The sequence below is a fragment of the Cebus imitator genome, unplaced genomic scaffold (assembly GCF_001604975.1).
Source record: "Cebus imitator isolate Cc_AM_T3 unplaced genomic scaffold, Cebus_imitator-1.0 Scaffold432, whole genome shotgun sequence".
Lineage (NCBI taxonomy): Eukaryota > Metazoa > Chordata > Mammalia > Primates > Cebidae > Cebus > Cebus imitator.
This window is the reverse complement of record NW_016107747.1, coordinates 140956-158038: the sequence shown is the minus strand read 5'-3', so window position 1 is coordinate 158038 and position 17083 is coordinate 140956. Positions and strand designations below refer to the sequence as shown.

The 17083-nt window shown below is 46.1% G+C and overlaps 2 protein-coding genes across 5 annotated transcripts in view; one reads left to right on the top strand and one right to left on the bottom strand.

Annotated features, from left to right (window-relative positions):
* Positions 1–1620, top strand: part of CAPN7 (calpain 7) — a 48923-nt gene extending 47303 nt beyond the window's left edge. For both annotated transcript variants that reach the window (XM_037731934.1, XM_017510145.2), the window contains 2 exons: positions 260–352; positions 441–1620. In XM_037731934.1, the coding sequence (XP_037587862.1) occupies positions 260–352; positions 441–585 (238 nt within the window). In that variant the 3' untranslated portion in view covers positions 586–1620. The remainder of the gene's footprint in view (positions 1–259; positions 353–440) is intronic.
* A 2494-nt stretch (positions 1621–4114) lies between these two features.
* The window catches only part of SH3BP5 (SH3 domain binding protein 5), a 78068-nt gene continuing 65099 nt past the window's right edge, over positions 4115–17083 (bottom strand). Inside the window, exons 4-9 of one of the 3 annotated variants that reach the window (XM_037731935.1) lie at positions 15885–16049; positions 11258–11388; positions 8927–8969; positions 7990–8209; positions 6093–6353; positions 4115–5602 (exon numbers count right to left, since the gene is read on the bottom strand). In XM_037731935.1, coding sequence (XP_037587863.1) covers positions 5385–5602; positions 6093–6353; positions 7990–8209; positions 8927–8969; positions 11258–11388; positions 15885–15908 — 897 coding nt within the window. In that variant the 5' untranslated portion in view covers positions 15909–16049 and the 3' untranslated portion in view covers positions 4115–5384. The remainder of the gene's footprint in view (positions 5603–6092; positions 6354–7989; positions 8210–8926; positions 8970–11257; positions 11389–15884; positions 16050–17083) is intronic. The other 2 variants (XM_017510146.2, XM_037731936.1) reach the window with 2 other exon arrangements.

Here is a 17083-nt window from a genome sequence, read left to right as displayed (position 1 = left end):
AAAAAAAAAAAAAAAAAAAATTTCCTGGGGAGCCTATGGTAAAAATAGTCTCTCTTAAAGGAAGTTTAATCCACTGTTAATCTTTTAAGGCTTCAACTGAAATATATAAATGGTGTTTTGTATGATTAAGAATAAAAATAGAGTGCATGTGTTTCAGAGTACCATTTCTCTCTACTGAAACTTCAGAAACATACTTAATATGACATCTGCACTTTATTTTAAATCACATGTTTGAGACTATGTTCATTTTAAATGCTAGGCAATATAGCGTTGGATTCGAGGTTGTAACAGTTTCTACTGTAGGAGATCCTGGACCCCATGGCTTTCTGAGGAAATCTAGTGGTGACTATAGGTAATGTTGACATTTTTATTCTAATTTATACTTTACTTTTTGTGGCATCATCTTCTATAAACCTTATTCTCATTCTCTCTAAATATAGGTGTGGGTTTTGCTACCTGGAATTAGAAAATATACCTTCTGGTGTCTTCAATATCATTCCCAGTACCTTTTTGCCCAAACAAGAAGGACCTTTTTTCTTGGACTTTAATAGTATTATCCCCATCAAGATAACACAACTTCAGTGATGGAGAAATCTCAACAGTTAATGGGCTTTTATACTTATCAAACATCAATTCTTCAAACAAGGACACAAATCTTCAGAACAGTAAACAGAACAATCAGAATGGAATTAAATCTCTAAAAACGTGTTACAGTGGAATTTGGTGCTTGTTCAGGGTGTTTGCTAAGAACTGAATATAGTCAGAATGACCTAAATCACCTAGAGGTACTGTTTACATGGTTTTGTGTATATAAAGTTGGCTTGCATTTTACAGGCCATTTTGTATTAAAAAATGCATATGAATAAGGTTAGACTCAGTCATCTTGTGAGATGCCTTTGCTAAGAGGATAAAGGAACTGAGACCGGTTGAGAAAAAGAAGGGATATAGATTCCTTGAGTGGAATGGTGGGCTAGCTTAATAGACTGAAATATTTACGTTGTTTCCCTTTTTTGCAGAGCATGTGGAAATTAAACCTGCTTCATTCTACTATACATCTTGGGCAACTAATTACCAAATGAATTGTGCTACCATAACTGATTTTAATTTTGCATTGTTTATTATTTTAAATGTCTGTTGCCCAGGTGTTATAAAAGAATAAAGCTCTTCAGAAGTACAGACTACCTTAGCATGAAGATGCTCATGCCTAAGAATGAAAATTGTTGAGGTTATCTCCCATTCAGTCATGTAGCAAGAACTTAAGTTCATTACTGCAGTTTTTATTTTTAAAAAACAGTAAGATATTGAAAGACATTACAATTTAGTTTGTATGGTCTTTTTTTTAATTGCTGTATAGTTCAGTGCTCTTGTGGCAATAGCACTTTGAAGAAAATAGAGAATATATGGTGATTGGGATATGTAGCATTGAGAAAAAGTGAATTGCCAAGATACCCATGTCATGTAAATTCCCACTTTACATAAAACCCATTAGGACAGAATGATGCTCAATATTTAAAAATTCTAAAAATAGGGATTTTTCATTGTCTCTACTTTATAATTATCAAAACTTATTTTGTATTACTACCATAAATTGAAATAAAATGTTTATACTCATGGATACTGTATAGTTTAACTTCAGTTTATTCAAAGATTTCATCTATCATATTTCATGTAAATGAGAACAGATTATTTGCATGAAAATATATACTTCAACAAAAATCTGTTATTTTACAGAGTAGTGGTAGATGATTACACTAATGGGATTGTACTTTGGTAAGTATTTTGTGCTTTTAGTTTTAGCCTATTAATTTTAGGTGGACTAATTTGACTAGTTTTCTGTTACTCTTTAAAAAGAAAAAATCCAGAACATAAAAACTGTATTATAAACACATGATTTGAACCTCTTGTGGTAAAGATCTTGTACAGGATGCAAGCTGAAAACCTAATCCCTGCTATCAAATCTATTAGAAGAGACCTGTATATGAACAACCTAACTGTGGTACTGCTTTCTGTGATGGAGCTCTAACAACATGCCAGCAGTGTATGAGTAAAGGAAAGATTAATTTTGGCTGGACCAAGATAAAAAATTTTATTGGCAAAATTGATACTTTACCTTGGACCTTGAAGGTAAGGCTTCAACAGACTGCTGATAGTTAGTGTTTACTGTGTACCCAATGTGTATATATTTTTATTTTTAATCTTCCCAATAGCTGAATAAAATACAGATACTATTGTTTGTACTTCTTTAAAGATTTTGCCCCAGGTTCACAAGCTGTCTTTCCTGAGGCCTGATTTAGCTGCTGTGTGTGTCTAATGACACCCAGACACAGCCCTCTAGTTGGGGGAGGGACAAGATCCAGACCTGTTATAGAGGGAGGAAAAACAATCCAGGCCCTGCCGAGGTTCTAAATAACAGTGAGACAGACTTGTCAGGAGTTGTTAGTGAGAGGATGACTCAGGTTTCTAATTCAGTACAGGGACAGATGCGCGTAGCTTCAGTGAAGGTAAGTTTTGACACATTAAAGTAAAATTGCTCAGAAAAATCCAGATCTGGACTCAACATGGTATAGTAAGCGAGATAACCCAAGAAGTCAGGAGTCACATGTGAACTAAAGATGGCTAAGAACTGATATGGGGGAAGTTTTTTAGAAAGTATTCTAAATTTTAGAAAAAATATAAAGACTAACAGGAGATGCAAGAAACCAAGGGGTTAGGGGAGGGTGAAGAAGCCCAGTGAACAGAACTTCCAGAAGAGTATAATTAAATGTCAGATGTGGTGGAGATAGGGGCCACAGTGACGGCAGTGGGGGCAGACTACGTGAAACTAGGAATTTGAAAGGCGATAGTGTGAGAAGGGAGCCCTGGTCGAAAGGTGGTCTGCCTCCCTTTCTGGTGTAGGAGACAAGCAACTGGTAGGCCGATAGGAAAGAGGGATTGAGGCAGGAAACAAAAAGTCCTAATGCCAAATAAGGAATACTCCAGCGACACTGACTGCCTAGGCTTTGTGTTTTGTAAAGGCAAGGAAAAGCCCCAATGTTAGAAAATCCCATCCCACTTTCATTCTCTGCAAGAAGTACTTAGAAATTTCTAGTTATTAGACTGTTTAACTTGACTCTGCAGTAAAAACTTTATCCTACTTTGGGCTGTTTTCCAGATGTTTTTTCTAGGAGGAAAATGAATTGCCTCAATTGCAGGGAACAGCTTTTGCTAACAGCAAATCAAGCAAGTCTCAGTGTCTGTACTACAGATAAGATAAAAGGGTGCAAGGAGATTTTTATGAGAACTGAATGAACCCTGAAGGTCACTAGTCAAATTCAGGTATGCTGTTTACTGTTCTTGTTTGAGACCAAATTACGAGACTGGCCAATTTTTGTATTTTTGGTAGAGACTGGGTTTCACTGTGTTGCTCAGGCTGGTCTCAAACTCCTGGGCTCAAGTGATCCACTGGCCTCAGCCTCCCAAAGTACTGGGATTACAGGCTTGAGCCACCTCGCCCAGCTGGCTGTTTAATGTTCTTAAATAGCACAAGGGACTTCTATGAACTTTCCTAGATGAAATATTTACTAAGTAAAACATCTGTTTGATACTGCAAAGGATTATTTCTGAAACTTAAACCTCGATTGGCCAATGAAGGACCTTTTTCTCCATAGCATGCTTTAATAATGAAATGCGGATTAAGAGTCCAGCATTAAAACATTTCCACAAGACAAAGGATCCACCTGATTCTCAACTCTGAATGCACATTTGAAATCCCCTTGGGCAGCTTTTAAAAGTCTGATGCACAAGTGTACCACAGTTAATTAAATAATTTTCTGGGGAAGAGACCTGACAGCAACACTTAAGCTTCCTAGAAGACTGCAGTGTGTGGCTGAGGCTGGTGACCACTCCTCCAGTGTCACCACATCGTCTTTATCTGTCACTGTGTCTCCTCATTGCCCACTGCTTTAGCAGCAGCAAAAGTAGAACTCAAACCTTGGTAATCAAGGCTTAAATTTTTACTATTCAAAACCTTAATTGAAAATGATTACCGGTGACCACACAGCACTCCATGTTCTTCCTTATGGCAAGAGGGTGGCATAGAAGATTTAGACAATACTGGGAGGTCTTATTTGAAGTCACAGAGGAAACTTTTCTCAAGCGGTTTTTATTACACTCAATGTATTAAGACAAGTACAAAATAACCTTGTAATTAATTAGGATACTGTATCAGTCAAAAAAGGAGAAGTCACTGTTGTATGAAGAGATTTACAAATGACTAAAATATACAGGCTGTGACAGAATTAACAATTTGAAAGAGGGTTTCTTTTTTTTTTTTTTTTAGAAATGCTAAATTTTCTTAACAAAACGAGACAAAAATACAGTGCTCTAAATATGCATTACCATGAAAACATTAAAGAAAAGCAGTCTTAACTACTATTAACATAACAGACTCCATTGCTTCTATTTAACAGCCTTTGCCAACACATGCCTACTCCCTTTGCTAGCTTTAAAGAAGAGTTTCCTCTAAGGAATACTAGTGGAGCATAACCCTTAAATAATTTTTCGTTTATTTTTAAAGTTACAACCTACAGAGAAATTAACACCTTGTCAATCTAATAACAGTGGCAACCATTCTTCACATGCACTTCTGTTAGAATAAATCCCCTTAGCTGGTAGAATAAGGCTTATTATGCTGTAGAACTTTCTCCCCCACAGCCACAGATTCCCTTCTATGATAAGTCTCTCCTACCCTCATCCCCCCCATCCCCACTGGCATTCACCTTCCCCACCCCAAAAAGTGCAGTTCATGGTAGCCTTTCTAGAAATGGTTTTAATGGGTATCAGCATACACGCTTTTTTAAAAGCCCCCTCCGAACACCAGAGGTGATGAAAATGAGTTGTGTTCTTGGATTTTTTTAAGCCTCCACCGGGTCAAAAATATGTGCTCTCAATACTTGAGTTTTTGCTTTGTGTGTGGGTTTTCCTTATCATTTAGATATCATGGGGTAAAAGTGGAGAGAACATCTCCATTTTCCCATACAAATTGAAGGTAAGAAGAGAAAGAGAAGCAAGCTGTTGGCCCCACTTTGGCTTAGCTTCCCAGCCATCTTCCCAGCTCTGGTTCTTTCATAGGAACTAGTTATTGCTTCCACAGTGCCGTTACATGGAGTGTTTCACAAAGGCTGTGAACCTGGTCACAGTCTGCCTGCGACAACTCTGCTCTGAAAAACAAACCAGCTCAAGGCTCTTACCCAGAACAATCTTCAGCCCTCAAGGTCACTGAAACTTCATTAGTGCAGTTTAGAGTAGACGCGTAAGATTTGGCATATATTAAATGATTATTGGCACAATGTTCTCCAGTTCCATATATAAATGTTGATATGCATGTGGGCAGGGCCCAGGATGAATCAGCCAATCTGCACCATTTTTATGTCAGCAATAATCCCATCTCTTCCCTTTGAGCGCTGTAGGGAGAGCTGCTTCATCCGGCTCTCCAAGGCCTGGCCCTCAGGGGAGGTGCTGCTGTGGCTCTTACTGCTGCCACCACCGCCACTGCTATTGCTGAGGCCCCGGTTGTTGTTGGCTTTGTCACTTGTTTTATTTTCTGCCCCTTCTGCCCTGTCTCCTATAGAAATACAAAGATTATCAAAAGTGAGTATTGACAATTTTAAGTCACTTTGGGCTCAAACCAACCAGCTAACTCAGCCCTGTAGAATTCCCAGTGTTGCCTTCTGTGCCTATCAGGGAGGTTCTGAGTATGTAATCACTTACTGCTTTTATTCCTTGTGATGTTTTATATATTCCTTGGCTTTAGGGATGAAATTTGCCATATTCACTTTATAGCTGAGAAACCTCTCTACTATGTGCTTGCTAAGGAGACTGTTCTGATATGAGACACAGGACCTAAGCCCTACTTTATAGAAGCTGAGTGGAGCCAGGAGCCCCCCCAGAACAGCACTTGGAAATAACCTCAGCGATCAACACTGACAGCACAACCAGAGACCAGGTAATGCAGCACAGGGGGCCCGAGGCCTGGCAGAGATACGACACGGCACAACAGTCAGGCTACAGTGGCAGTGTATCGTCTGAGACAGGGTGAGAAGGCTGCTACTCACCTCGTTCTACTTCACATTCAGGGGAGGAGGCCCCACTGCATTCACTTCTGGGGCCCAACACTGGGAACATCATCCCAAACTCTGACAGGGACACAGGGCTGGGCAAATCCAGGCTGCCAGGCCTCACAACCGCAGGGAACTGGTCAGGCATCTCAGACGGGCTTGTTGGTCCTGAACTAAAGCTGGACACAGACTGGGTTTCCGAGTCATCTTCAGACACAAAGTTGCTACAGCTGTCATCTTCAAAGGCCTCCGAGGCCACTAAGTTGAGAAAGAACACCAGTCACATGGGATCTGTCACCTCAAACGCAAGTGCTTGCAGCTAGACACAGCACTGGAACTGCAGAATCTGTCACTGTGAGCGCCTAATGAAGGAATGTGACTTCCCCAGCCTGAATGACCAGCCTCTAAAGCAGCTGGATCCCACAGCTATTAAGTGCCCTTCCAATAACCTTAGAACCCTGCCGAGAAATCAGTGTCACGAGACACTGCCTAAAAATGGAACATTAATTCAGCCACAAATTAGGACCTTTTCTCTACCTCAGTCCCCCAAACAGATCCTCATGTGCACAGGAAGAGGTTCTGATCATCTGTAACATACTCCACACAAAGCCCCAGCTGGACTTGGGCTTCTTTCTTACGTCAAGAGAAGCAAGAGCTACTAGAAGAAACAGGCCAGTATGGAATATCTGTTGGGACCTGTGTTATATTCCAGGTAACTTCTGATCTCATAAAGGACACACTCAGAATCACCATTTGCTGCAAAAGACCAGAAGTCCTTTACAGTGCTCTGCAGCTGCATGATTTGGTAGACCAAAATAACAAGGCCCAGAATTCCCATGATTTCAAAACCTCTTTGGCCTTCAGCAGTTTTCCTTCAGCTTGCCCACAATCTCATTCCTTAATAAAACTTTCCTACTCCGTTTTTTCCCCCTTCTCTTTCAAAACAGCCTTGTAGCATTCCATAAAGGTTTCCTATAAATGATAAGTACTGTAATATTGGAGACAGAAAATGGGCTAGACATGAATTGAATCCTTAACTCCACGACTTGCTGTGTGACCTTGGTAACTCTAAGCTTCATGATCTTCTTCATGCAGGATTTGAGATGATGTACATTAAAGTAACTCATACATAGTTGTTACTCAAGTGATAGTTTCCTTTTCCTTTACCTTGAACCTGGCACTTAAATATTTGCTAAAGGAATTAAAGAACTTCTGAGGAAGGAGCTTGGGAAAGAGCCAAGAGGGATTATTCCACAGGTAAGGAAAATAAAGTGTGTGCAAGGACAGTGTCAGGCGGGTTTTCTTGATGAGCAGAACAGAAATCATGTCCAGGGGTGGCCCTCGGAAAAAAGGTCTCTCTGGTCAGATGCCACTAAGAGCCACCATTTGCTGAGTGCTGCTTGGGTGCCAGGTATTGATTCTTGTAATCCGAACCACCACCCTACACAATGCAGAGTATGCAGTAGATACCATCATACATCCCATTTTACAGGTGAAGAAACTGGAATACAAAGGCCCTTGCCCACATCATGCACTAGTAATGATGTAATGGCAGATTTGAATCAAATCTGATTCCAAATTCCCTATTCTTAGCTCTTGTTTCCTGTAGGACTTCTCAGCCTTGAATGTTGTAGTGAATACTTTGACTCTCAAAGAAGAGCGACAGTGTAACATTTTCCCATTTATTTGACCACAGAATCCTGACTTTGAGGAACACTTAGTACCATCTTGATGAACACAGTGTTCCATAAAGCATGGGAAGCCACCAGAAGTAGCCTTTAGGCCTTCCCAACTCTTGAGACCCTTCAGTGATGGCCAGAGAAAGTGAGGACCCTGGGAAACCAATTACACAGTCTGGTATCTGCCCATTTACCCAGTGGGGCCCCTGACTTACCAGAAATGGCATCAGGCTCAGGTTTGCTCCCTGACAGATCCTCCACAGATGTGCTGCTGCCCTCAGCCCCAACACCGCAGCCCCGAGGCCCCATGGCACTGGAGCGCCGCCGCTCATGGATCTCATCTGAGATCATCTCTAGGTTCTTCAGGGCCATCTTGTACTCCCCTTTTGCCAAGGTCAGTTTGGCCTGCAGGTCATCCACAGTCTTCTTCAGTTGCTGGTCGGGAAAACAGGAGACTAAGTCAAGACTACTCTGCTAGCCTTGAGATGCTTTCTGAGTGACAGGTTCAGGTACACTTTCTGCCCATCATTCCACTTCAAGGAATTTTCCAAGACATGACTAAGACCCGATTACCATTATAACTGCTATTCATTCACCAGACAAAATCAGCCACCATCATCCCCAGATCCCATCCAGGTAATAAGCTGTAATATCCAAACACTCTCACTGGTGGGATAAACCCCATGAGGGAAGCAAAAAATGGGCATCAAACACACCAAAGTCCCGACAGTCTAGACATGTGGCTCCCAGTACAGTGGTTCTCAGACTTGAGCTTGCATCAGAATCTCCTGGAGTGCTTGTTAAGACTCCGCTCACTGGACTCCAGCCTCAGAGTTTCTCATTCAGCTGATCTAGCGTGGGACCTGGGGATTTGCATCTCATCGGGTCTCCCGGTGATGCTGATGCTCCTGGTCCTAAAAGCATGCTGTGAGAACCACTGACCTAGTACAACAGAGTGACTGAATGACAGAGGTTCAGAGACCACTGCATACCCAAGCCAGACAATGCCGAGGTCTGAAAACTCAGTAAAGAATGTCTCTCTCCACTTTCCCCTTATAGCAAGTAGCCCATTTGAAATTCTGCTACCCCAAAAAAGTAAGGATCTGAGTGCAGAAAAATCCCATCAGCAACAAAGCCCAAAGCTACACATACCTCAAGCTGCACGTAGTACTTTGCCTTGAGTTCAAAATAAGGCCTGCAGAAGACAGGAAGGAAAACTATCAGGGTAGTATAATACAGTGACCACAATAAACTCCACAAGATGAAAGAGGCATCAGCTATCACCGGCCAGGTCATCCTTCCAATATTTAGTAAACTCTAACAAGGCCATGATATGAGGGTGATGCTCCTAGCACTGGAGCCTGCTTGACACAGACACCAGATAGAACGACTGGGCTCACCCGGAGCTGTCTGGACAGGAGGCCCATCTCCAGAACCCACACACACATATCCTGGGGACCCTGCAACCTAGTTCCTGTTCCTCTTTGGGAAGGCTATTCAAGGCCACACAAGTTACACCCAGCAGTGAGGGAAGCCTGGATCTGCTCTCCTAATGAAGTTGGCTCCCCAGGGATGAAAAGCAGAAGAGGTTGGAGAAGGGGTTGGAGAAGGGGCTGCTTAAACCTCCTCCTCTACTAAACTGGGGAAGAGAGAAGCACCACCACTCTGTCACAGCACAGCAAGGCCATCACTAGGAGGGGGTCTCAGGCTGGTCCTCCCGAACCTTGCCCGGGACTGGAGTTATTAGTTGGCAGACTCAGCCACATAATGGGCACAAGAAATTCCAGCATTCTACCAGTACCCTTGGTTCTGGGTCAGCCGGAAGAACTTGGCTCTTTTTTTAGGAACTTTGGTGTCTGAACATGAAGAGTAGATCAATGCTTTATTCTTGAGCTGTTCACCCTCTATGAAGCTCCCAAGTCCTGCATCCTGAGGATCCAGATGGGTGACAAGGATATAGGACTGCAATTGATGGGTATGAAAATCCTGAAACTTGGGGAGACAGTGCGGTGTATAAACTCTCTCGTGACCAAAAGGAGCAGAGAGGAGCACAAGGTGAGGAGTGTGTGTGTGAAGGCATCGGAGGGCACAGGGAAGATGTCCCAGCAAAAGGAACATGAGCATCCATACAAAGGAGTGTGGCTGGAGAGGCAGGGTGGGCACGGAGGTAGCCTGGAAGCCACTCTGTGGAATGCACAGATGTACCTTTTGTCCTTTGAGCAGACCAGAGCCACCCACAACTAGGATCTGTCCCTGTACTCTTCTAGAAGTCTGAAAAGGATGGTAAAGTACAATTTAGTTTCTTAAGTTAATGGATGAGTACGTGTGCAGTGGGAGTTCAGGTCTTTTGAGAAAAGACCCACCATATTCACACTAAAGCCTGTTCCTCCGGCCTCCTTGGGTGTTGCCATGTGGATGATGCCTGGGCTCACCCAGAGCAGGCACAGGTCCTACAGCAACCCCTGCCACCTCCTGCCTCCCCTGCAGAAAAATGCCGTACATGCATGTCTACTTGACATACCAAAAACCAAACCAAATCAAAACATACATACAATACTCAATTAAGTCCAATAGTAAATGGTTAAATGCTATTCCTCTGCACATATGTGTCCATATGTATGTTGAAAAGTGTGAGCAGAAACCAAAGAAAAGTCAAGCCTGGGAGAAGGTACTGGGGATAGTGCAGAGCCAAGGAGGACCAAACTCTTCCTTGGAGATCCTCTTCCTCACTGCATTGTCACCTTTCCCTCACTTGGAGGAGTGAAGGAGGACTGGGTATCTGCCAGGCTTCTACCTGCCCAGCCCCTCCCAGCTGGGGCTGTGACTGCACCTGGAGGACAGGCCTTCAGTAGCCATGCACAGCCTGCTGTGGGTCTATCTTTGGCTGTTAAGTCTAGGTCATCATAAGTCATCCTCCTTTTGCTAGGAGGCCAGGCAACTGAGAATCAAGCAAGGGGCTTGTCCCCAAGAGAGGGTATACAGCTGTGCTTGCCCACCATTATCAATACTGTATAAAAATACATAGGGCTGCAGTGAGAAGAGATTGGAAAAAAATTACTAAAGCCAGTCTTGCAGCATGTTATCAGTTCTCAATCACAGGGAACATATTGTGAACACAGCTCATCCCTATTACACTGACAGATACACTGAGGCCTTGTCCACACTGTCAATCACAGATCCTAGGGTACAGCATGAGTTTACGAATCCCAACCAATGGGCCATTTAATAATGTGCCTCTAAAATACCTTTTTCTGTGTCTCCTAACTCAGTCTTATCTAGAGTAGCCCACTGCTTAGCATCCTCTGCCTCTGGGGGTCATAGAATATTAGGGGGCAACAGAGCCTGGGCAGGGGCTCTGGTGAGGCCCCAAGGCCTACATCAAAGGACTGCATAGGCTGCTCCTTGAGTGCGTGACATACAAAAGGCTGAGAAGATGCAGACTAGAACAGCCATGGCCCCGGGGAAGGCCGGGTCCAGACTTACTTGGACTTGTTGATGGCTCTCTTGAGTTTCTTCTCCAGCTGCCGCATGCGGCCCATGGCGGCATTGTACCTGGCCGCCGTCTCCTTATGCACCAGCTCGCTCCTGGTCTTGGTCTGCTCCGCCTCCATGACCTTCAAATGACAGCAGAGGTCAGCCCAGACCAACCCAGAACAGCCCCTGCTTGGAGTATTACTTGTATCATTTTTCAAAAAATATGCTTTGGACCGGGCACGGTGGCTCACGCCTGTAATCCCAGCACTTTGGGAAGCCGAGGCAGGTGGATGGCCTGAGGTCAGAAGTTCAAGATCAGCCTGGCCAACATGGCAAAACCCTGTCTCTACTGAAAATACAAAAACTAGCTGGGTGTGGTGGCGCACCCTGTAGTCCCAGCTACTTGAGAGGCTGAGGCTGGAGAATCACTTGAACCCAGGAGAGGGAAGTTGCAATGAGCCGTGATCATACCACTGCACTCCAGCCTGGGCAACAGAGCAAGATTCTGTCTCAAAAAAACCAAACCCTTCAGCTCTTGGAAGAGACCCTCACACACACTCAGCTTCCTGCCTTGAGAGAGAAGGTCACTGAGCATGTCGCCTCAGTTACCTCTCCTAGGTAATCAAGTAGTTCCTCCATCTGTAGCCCAGCATTGGCCATGAGCTATGTGCAGTGATGTGGGGCAGGTGTGGTGGGTGGAGGAGGGTAGCTCAGGGGCAGGAGTGGCAAACTGCATCCCATACCCCGGAACAGGCAGATGCTGATGGTCCAGCGACCACAGGGATACTGCTCAGCCCTGGTCCTTGCTCATGACAGCCCATAGAAGAGAACAAAGAGCCGGCACCATCCTGCATGGGCGCCACTGGGCACTGAATGGGTGCTTCAGTCTAGCTGGGCATAGCCTCTTTGCAGGGTCCCACACCAGCAGAATGGCCCAACCTGCCCAGTAGACAATCCACCAGGCACAGCTCCTCAGCTTCCTGCTCTGACTTCCTCGACTCGTCAATATCCAAGGCCTTTGCACTCTCAGTTACACTCCCAACATCTCTTCCAACATCACAGAGCTGCAGTCAGGGGCCTCCTCTGCCCAGAGAGGCAATCTCACTGTCTGCTCAGAACCTCCATTAGCTCCTTCAGACTGTTTTCTGATTCTTACTGCGTCCTTGGGCAATGAAACCTAAGAAGGCACTTCTTCCCACTGTGTGGAAGGGGAGCAGTTCGCACCCACCAGCGTCAGGGAGGCTGTCCTGAGCAGCTCTTCACCTGCCATTCCAGGCCTCATATCCACTGTGCACCAGGAGAAGGGCTGACCCTGCGTCCTGTCCTCTCCAGCAGCTGCCTGCTGCTACTTCAGAAACAATGCCTCTCATTTCCAAGTCACATTTCCCTCTTCCTCTGTCTGATCTCTTTCAGCAGACATCAGAAAAGCCAATTTCTCCCTCCCAGGATGCCAGCCCTTCTCTCTCAGAGGACGAAAAGCTATCACCTTCCCATAAAGGCTGCTTCAAGGCCAAAACAGCTGAGGCTCAAGGGACCTATGCTGCCCAAGCTCCCCAGCTGGGGAGCAGCAGGGACCCCAAGCCCTGTGCCCCAAGGAAGGCTGCTCAACTGCAGGCCTGGCAGCTCTGCCACGAGCTGCTTGTGTTTTCCAGAGTCCTCGTCAACCCCAGCAATGAGCAGAAAACTGATCCTTTGTCCCTGCCTGCGGCACTGCCTGTGGCCTAACAGAGCACACCAGGGCTAGTACGTTGGTTTCAGCCATGGCTCCAAGTGTGGCTGCCTGATGTCACCACAGGAAATGTGAGGGGTCGCACAGATGGTCTTGGGCAAATAATGTGGGAACCCCAGTGTTCTGCTGTGCCTTGAGGGATTGTGTAGTCCAAACCACTGCCATGTCTTCAAGATAGCCTGGGCCTTTCTGAGCACAGAATTTTCTTTCAGTAGACCCTTAAGTAAAATACTCTGGAAGAAGAATGTGAGATGAAGCTCCCTTGTTTTAAAGAAGCAAGCTTCCTAGAGTACCCAGAGGCAGACAAGGGCAGACATTTTCTAGCCCTTCCATCCTGAAGCTTTCAGCAGGCTGAGCATCGCAGGCCTGCCAGGCTCTAGGAGGGGTCGACATGAGCACCACTGGGGGAAATGCTAAGTCCAGACAGTCCCCAGCTACTTCATGCTGTTTCAAAGCCAACCATGCAAGTCTGTGTCCTAGAGAAAGAATGACATTCTGCATCATCCATATCATCCATCACATTCGGAGGGCATGTTCTGTAACCTGACCTTATAAGTGGCATGGGGATGTGATGGGGAAAAGCTTTGCCTCTTTGTCTCTTGCTGGTGTCCATTTTTTAACTCATCTGTTCAATGAAGGGCATTTCCAGCCTATGCAACTGTGAAGGAATCTGGAATGAGGAGCATCAGCTCCAAGGTGGAAATCCTGGCATGTGACATGGAACACCTGCCAATCTGCAGAGGTTGTCCCCATCCCCAAGAAAACCAAATGGGCCCTTCCCTTCAGTGGCCACGGAGAGGGCACATATCAGCTGTTCCTCCCAGTGCCCTATGAGGCCCTCATGACCTCAGGAGTACGGGGCCATCTTGTACAGCCCCACAGGTCTTACACTGCACAACTTCAAAAAGCACTATTCCTAAAAACTATGGTGTAAATGGTGCCCTGAGGTGGGAGGCCACCCACCATCCATCCACTGGGGCCCTAGGACTTAAAAACAACAGATAAACAAAGCAGAAGCTTGGTTTATCTTTAAGGAACAGATTAAATGACTTCTGAAATGCTTGCTCATAGGCTGACATGGGCCTCCAGCTGGGGTAGAAGGGCAAAAAGGAAAAGCAGTCCTTCAGCTAATTTCTTGCAAGAAGCTACCCTGCATTTTGTCCTTTTCGTGTCTATCAGACATTGGCTTATAAATTTCCAAGATTTCCAGCCACCTCTTCCGTTTTTCATGAGATGACCCAAAAAAGCTGTTTCCAGCCCAAGTCTAGCTCTGTGAGCATCACACCCACCAGAGGGCAGGAGGCACAAGGCCTAGCAAAGCAAAGCTCAGCTAGAGTCTCAGGCTGCAGGGAGAGGTGCGATAAAGTCAACGTGGATTTGACTCTTGAAGTCATTTGCGTGTCAAGCGTTCTATTTAAGGAAGCACACGGCCATCTTTAATTATCAGATCCCCCAGGACTTGAGCCACTGTGGCAGGTGACATTGAAAAGGGAAATGCTGTTGGCATTAACCTGCTGACTTTTCTATTCCAGCCCCCCCAGACGGCTTTCTCAAGGAGTCACCAAGACCTCTTGCAACCCCCTACCCACTCTTTTCAGGGTCTTAGTTGGAGCTGCTGAATCCACAGGTCAGCTCACCCACCCACCCTGGAGCAAACCAGCCCTACACTGGTTTTCTAGGCACTTGTGATTTAGACAGAGAATGTGGAGGGGCACAATGGACCCAGGCTGATGCGGCGGGGGGACACAAGGAACATGAGCCTGGGCAGCCCAGGAGCCAAGCCTGGAAGGAGGAAGAGGTATCCAGGAACATTTTCCCTGACTTCTAAGAAACCCAGTAGTTAGGCAGGGGTAAGCAAGTAATGCTGCACTGAGAACTGTCCCTAGCTGCTATGGTCTGAACATTTATGTCCTCTCAAAATTCTCATATGGAAATCAGTCCCCATTGTGGGGGTATTTGGAGGTAGGGTCTTTGGGAAGTGATGAGGTCATGAAGGTTCCATGAAGATTCATTAATCTCATCATGAATGAGATTAATGACCTTACAAGCTCACGTACCCCTTCCACCGTGTTAGGGCATGGAAAAGACGGTCATCTGTAAACCGGCTCACCACCTCCCGAGGCCCTCACGAGACACCGAATCTACCAGTGCCTTGATCTTGCACTTCTCATCCTCCAGAACTGTGAACAATTTCTATTGTTTACAAACTACCCCACTATGGTATTTTGTTTAGTATTTTGTCTTTGCCTGAACAGACTGAGGCACTACCATTTCTGGTTCTGAGTAACGCAGTCAGAGAGGTGGTCACGGGAGCCGGTAAAGAACCCAACATAACGGCATAAAACCCAGCAAGCCAAGCCGTGGGTAAGGATCACACCCAGTCCGCTTCCTTCATGCATGTCAGCTCCCAGAATCCCAGCCCAGAAGGCCTGTCCTACATACATGCTTGACTCTGGTCTAATCTGCCACGACCTCTGCTTTCTACAACAGCACATACCCAAACCGCAGACCCTGTGTAGGGCTGCGAATCAAGGTCTCCTCGTCACAGATTCTAAACCCAGCCAGTATGCTGGGGTTCAGTGAGAGCAGACCCTGGAATACAACCTGGTCCCTCTGGAAGCCTGAGTCCACAGTTCAGACCCTTCGGGGATGACCTGAACCAGACAAACCTTCAGCAACATAAGGGGAAGGAGCAGCTCTCACTGTCACAGAGAGACACTATGACTCATCTCAGAGCACTGGCTTCGTACCAAGCACGGCCAAGAGACCACATGGAGATGACAACCTGTGACTTTCAGAGTGTTTTCGGGCAACATGCCTAGGAGTCGAGTCTGTTACCTCCACTTGGGGGAAGCCAGTACGGATGCACGTGCACACCCCCACAGCACACCCGGCCATGACTCATACCCTCTGAGTGGCGTGATTCAGCATCTCCTGCCAGGCAGAGTCAAACTGCCGCTTGTCATCCTCCAGCAGCCGCTGCTCGGCCAGAGAGATGGTCTCCTTGGCGGCGCGGAGCACCTCCGTGGCCCTCTGGAAGTCCTGAGTGGCTTTCTGAGCTTCCAGCTGAGCCTGTGTGAGAAAGAATCCTCGTGAGACCTCAGGAAGTGGCAGGGGCTCCCCATGGTCCATTTTACCTTTCAAAAAATAAGCATCCCAAGGCCCAGGACAAGTTCATCTCTGCCTCTTCACTCTCAGCACCCACAGGTCCTCGAAGATGCCAACAGGGCAACGGGCCCCTGATGGGGGAGTGAGCGCCAAATCTGTGAGCAGACATTTCCACAGCTCTAGGCCCGATGGATGAGATAAACACATCAGCCCCTGGTCCGAATCTGACATGGCAAACCAGCCCTTTGTGGGACAGGTAGAGCCAACCCCACGGCCTTTCTCAGAAGCTTTGCCTCACCAACGAGGCCAAGGTGGATACAGTAGTCCTGACACCTTCCCTGCCCAGATTTGTGGCTCAGTTTATGGCAACTCAGAACCAGGAAGGCCCCTGGAGATCATGGTCAAAGACTTCACTCTACAGATGGGGGACCGTGGCTGAGAGGACACAGCCTTTCCTGAGATGACACAGCTGACTAGAAGCAGAGCTGTGCCAGACTCCAGGCAGCACAAGTTCCAGCCCAGCACTGTCACTCTGCCAGGCAGTCCCCTACTCAACTCAGTCACCGACACCAGCGACAGGCCAAGTATGGCACCAGGCAGGCAAAGAGAAGGACCTAATTAATTAAAACCACACAGTCCCTACTTTCAAGGAGCATCAGTGGGAGAACCAATACCAACTGTGGCTGACCACATGTCTAGAGCTGCTCCCACAACATGCGTCTACTGATTGTTCAAAATGTGATTAACCCCCCTGCACTGGGGGAGGCAGGCGGATCACTCGAGGTCAGGAACTAAAGACCAGCCTGGCTGACATGGTAAAACCCCGTCTCTATTAAAAATACAAAAATTAGCCGGGCGTGGTGGCAAGCGCCTGTAATCCCAGCTCCTTGGGCGGCTGAGGCAGAACAATCACTTGAACTCGGGAGCTGGAGGTTGCAGTGAGCCGAGATCATGCCACTGCACTCCAGCCTGGGTGATAAAGTAAGACTCTATCTCAA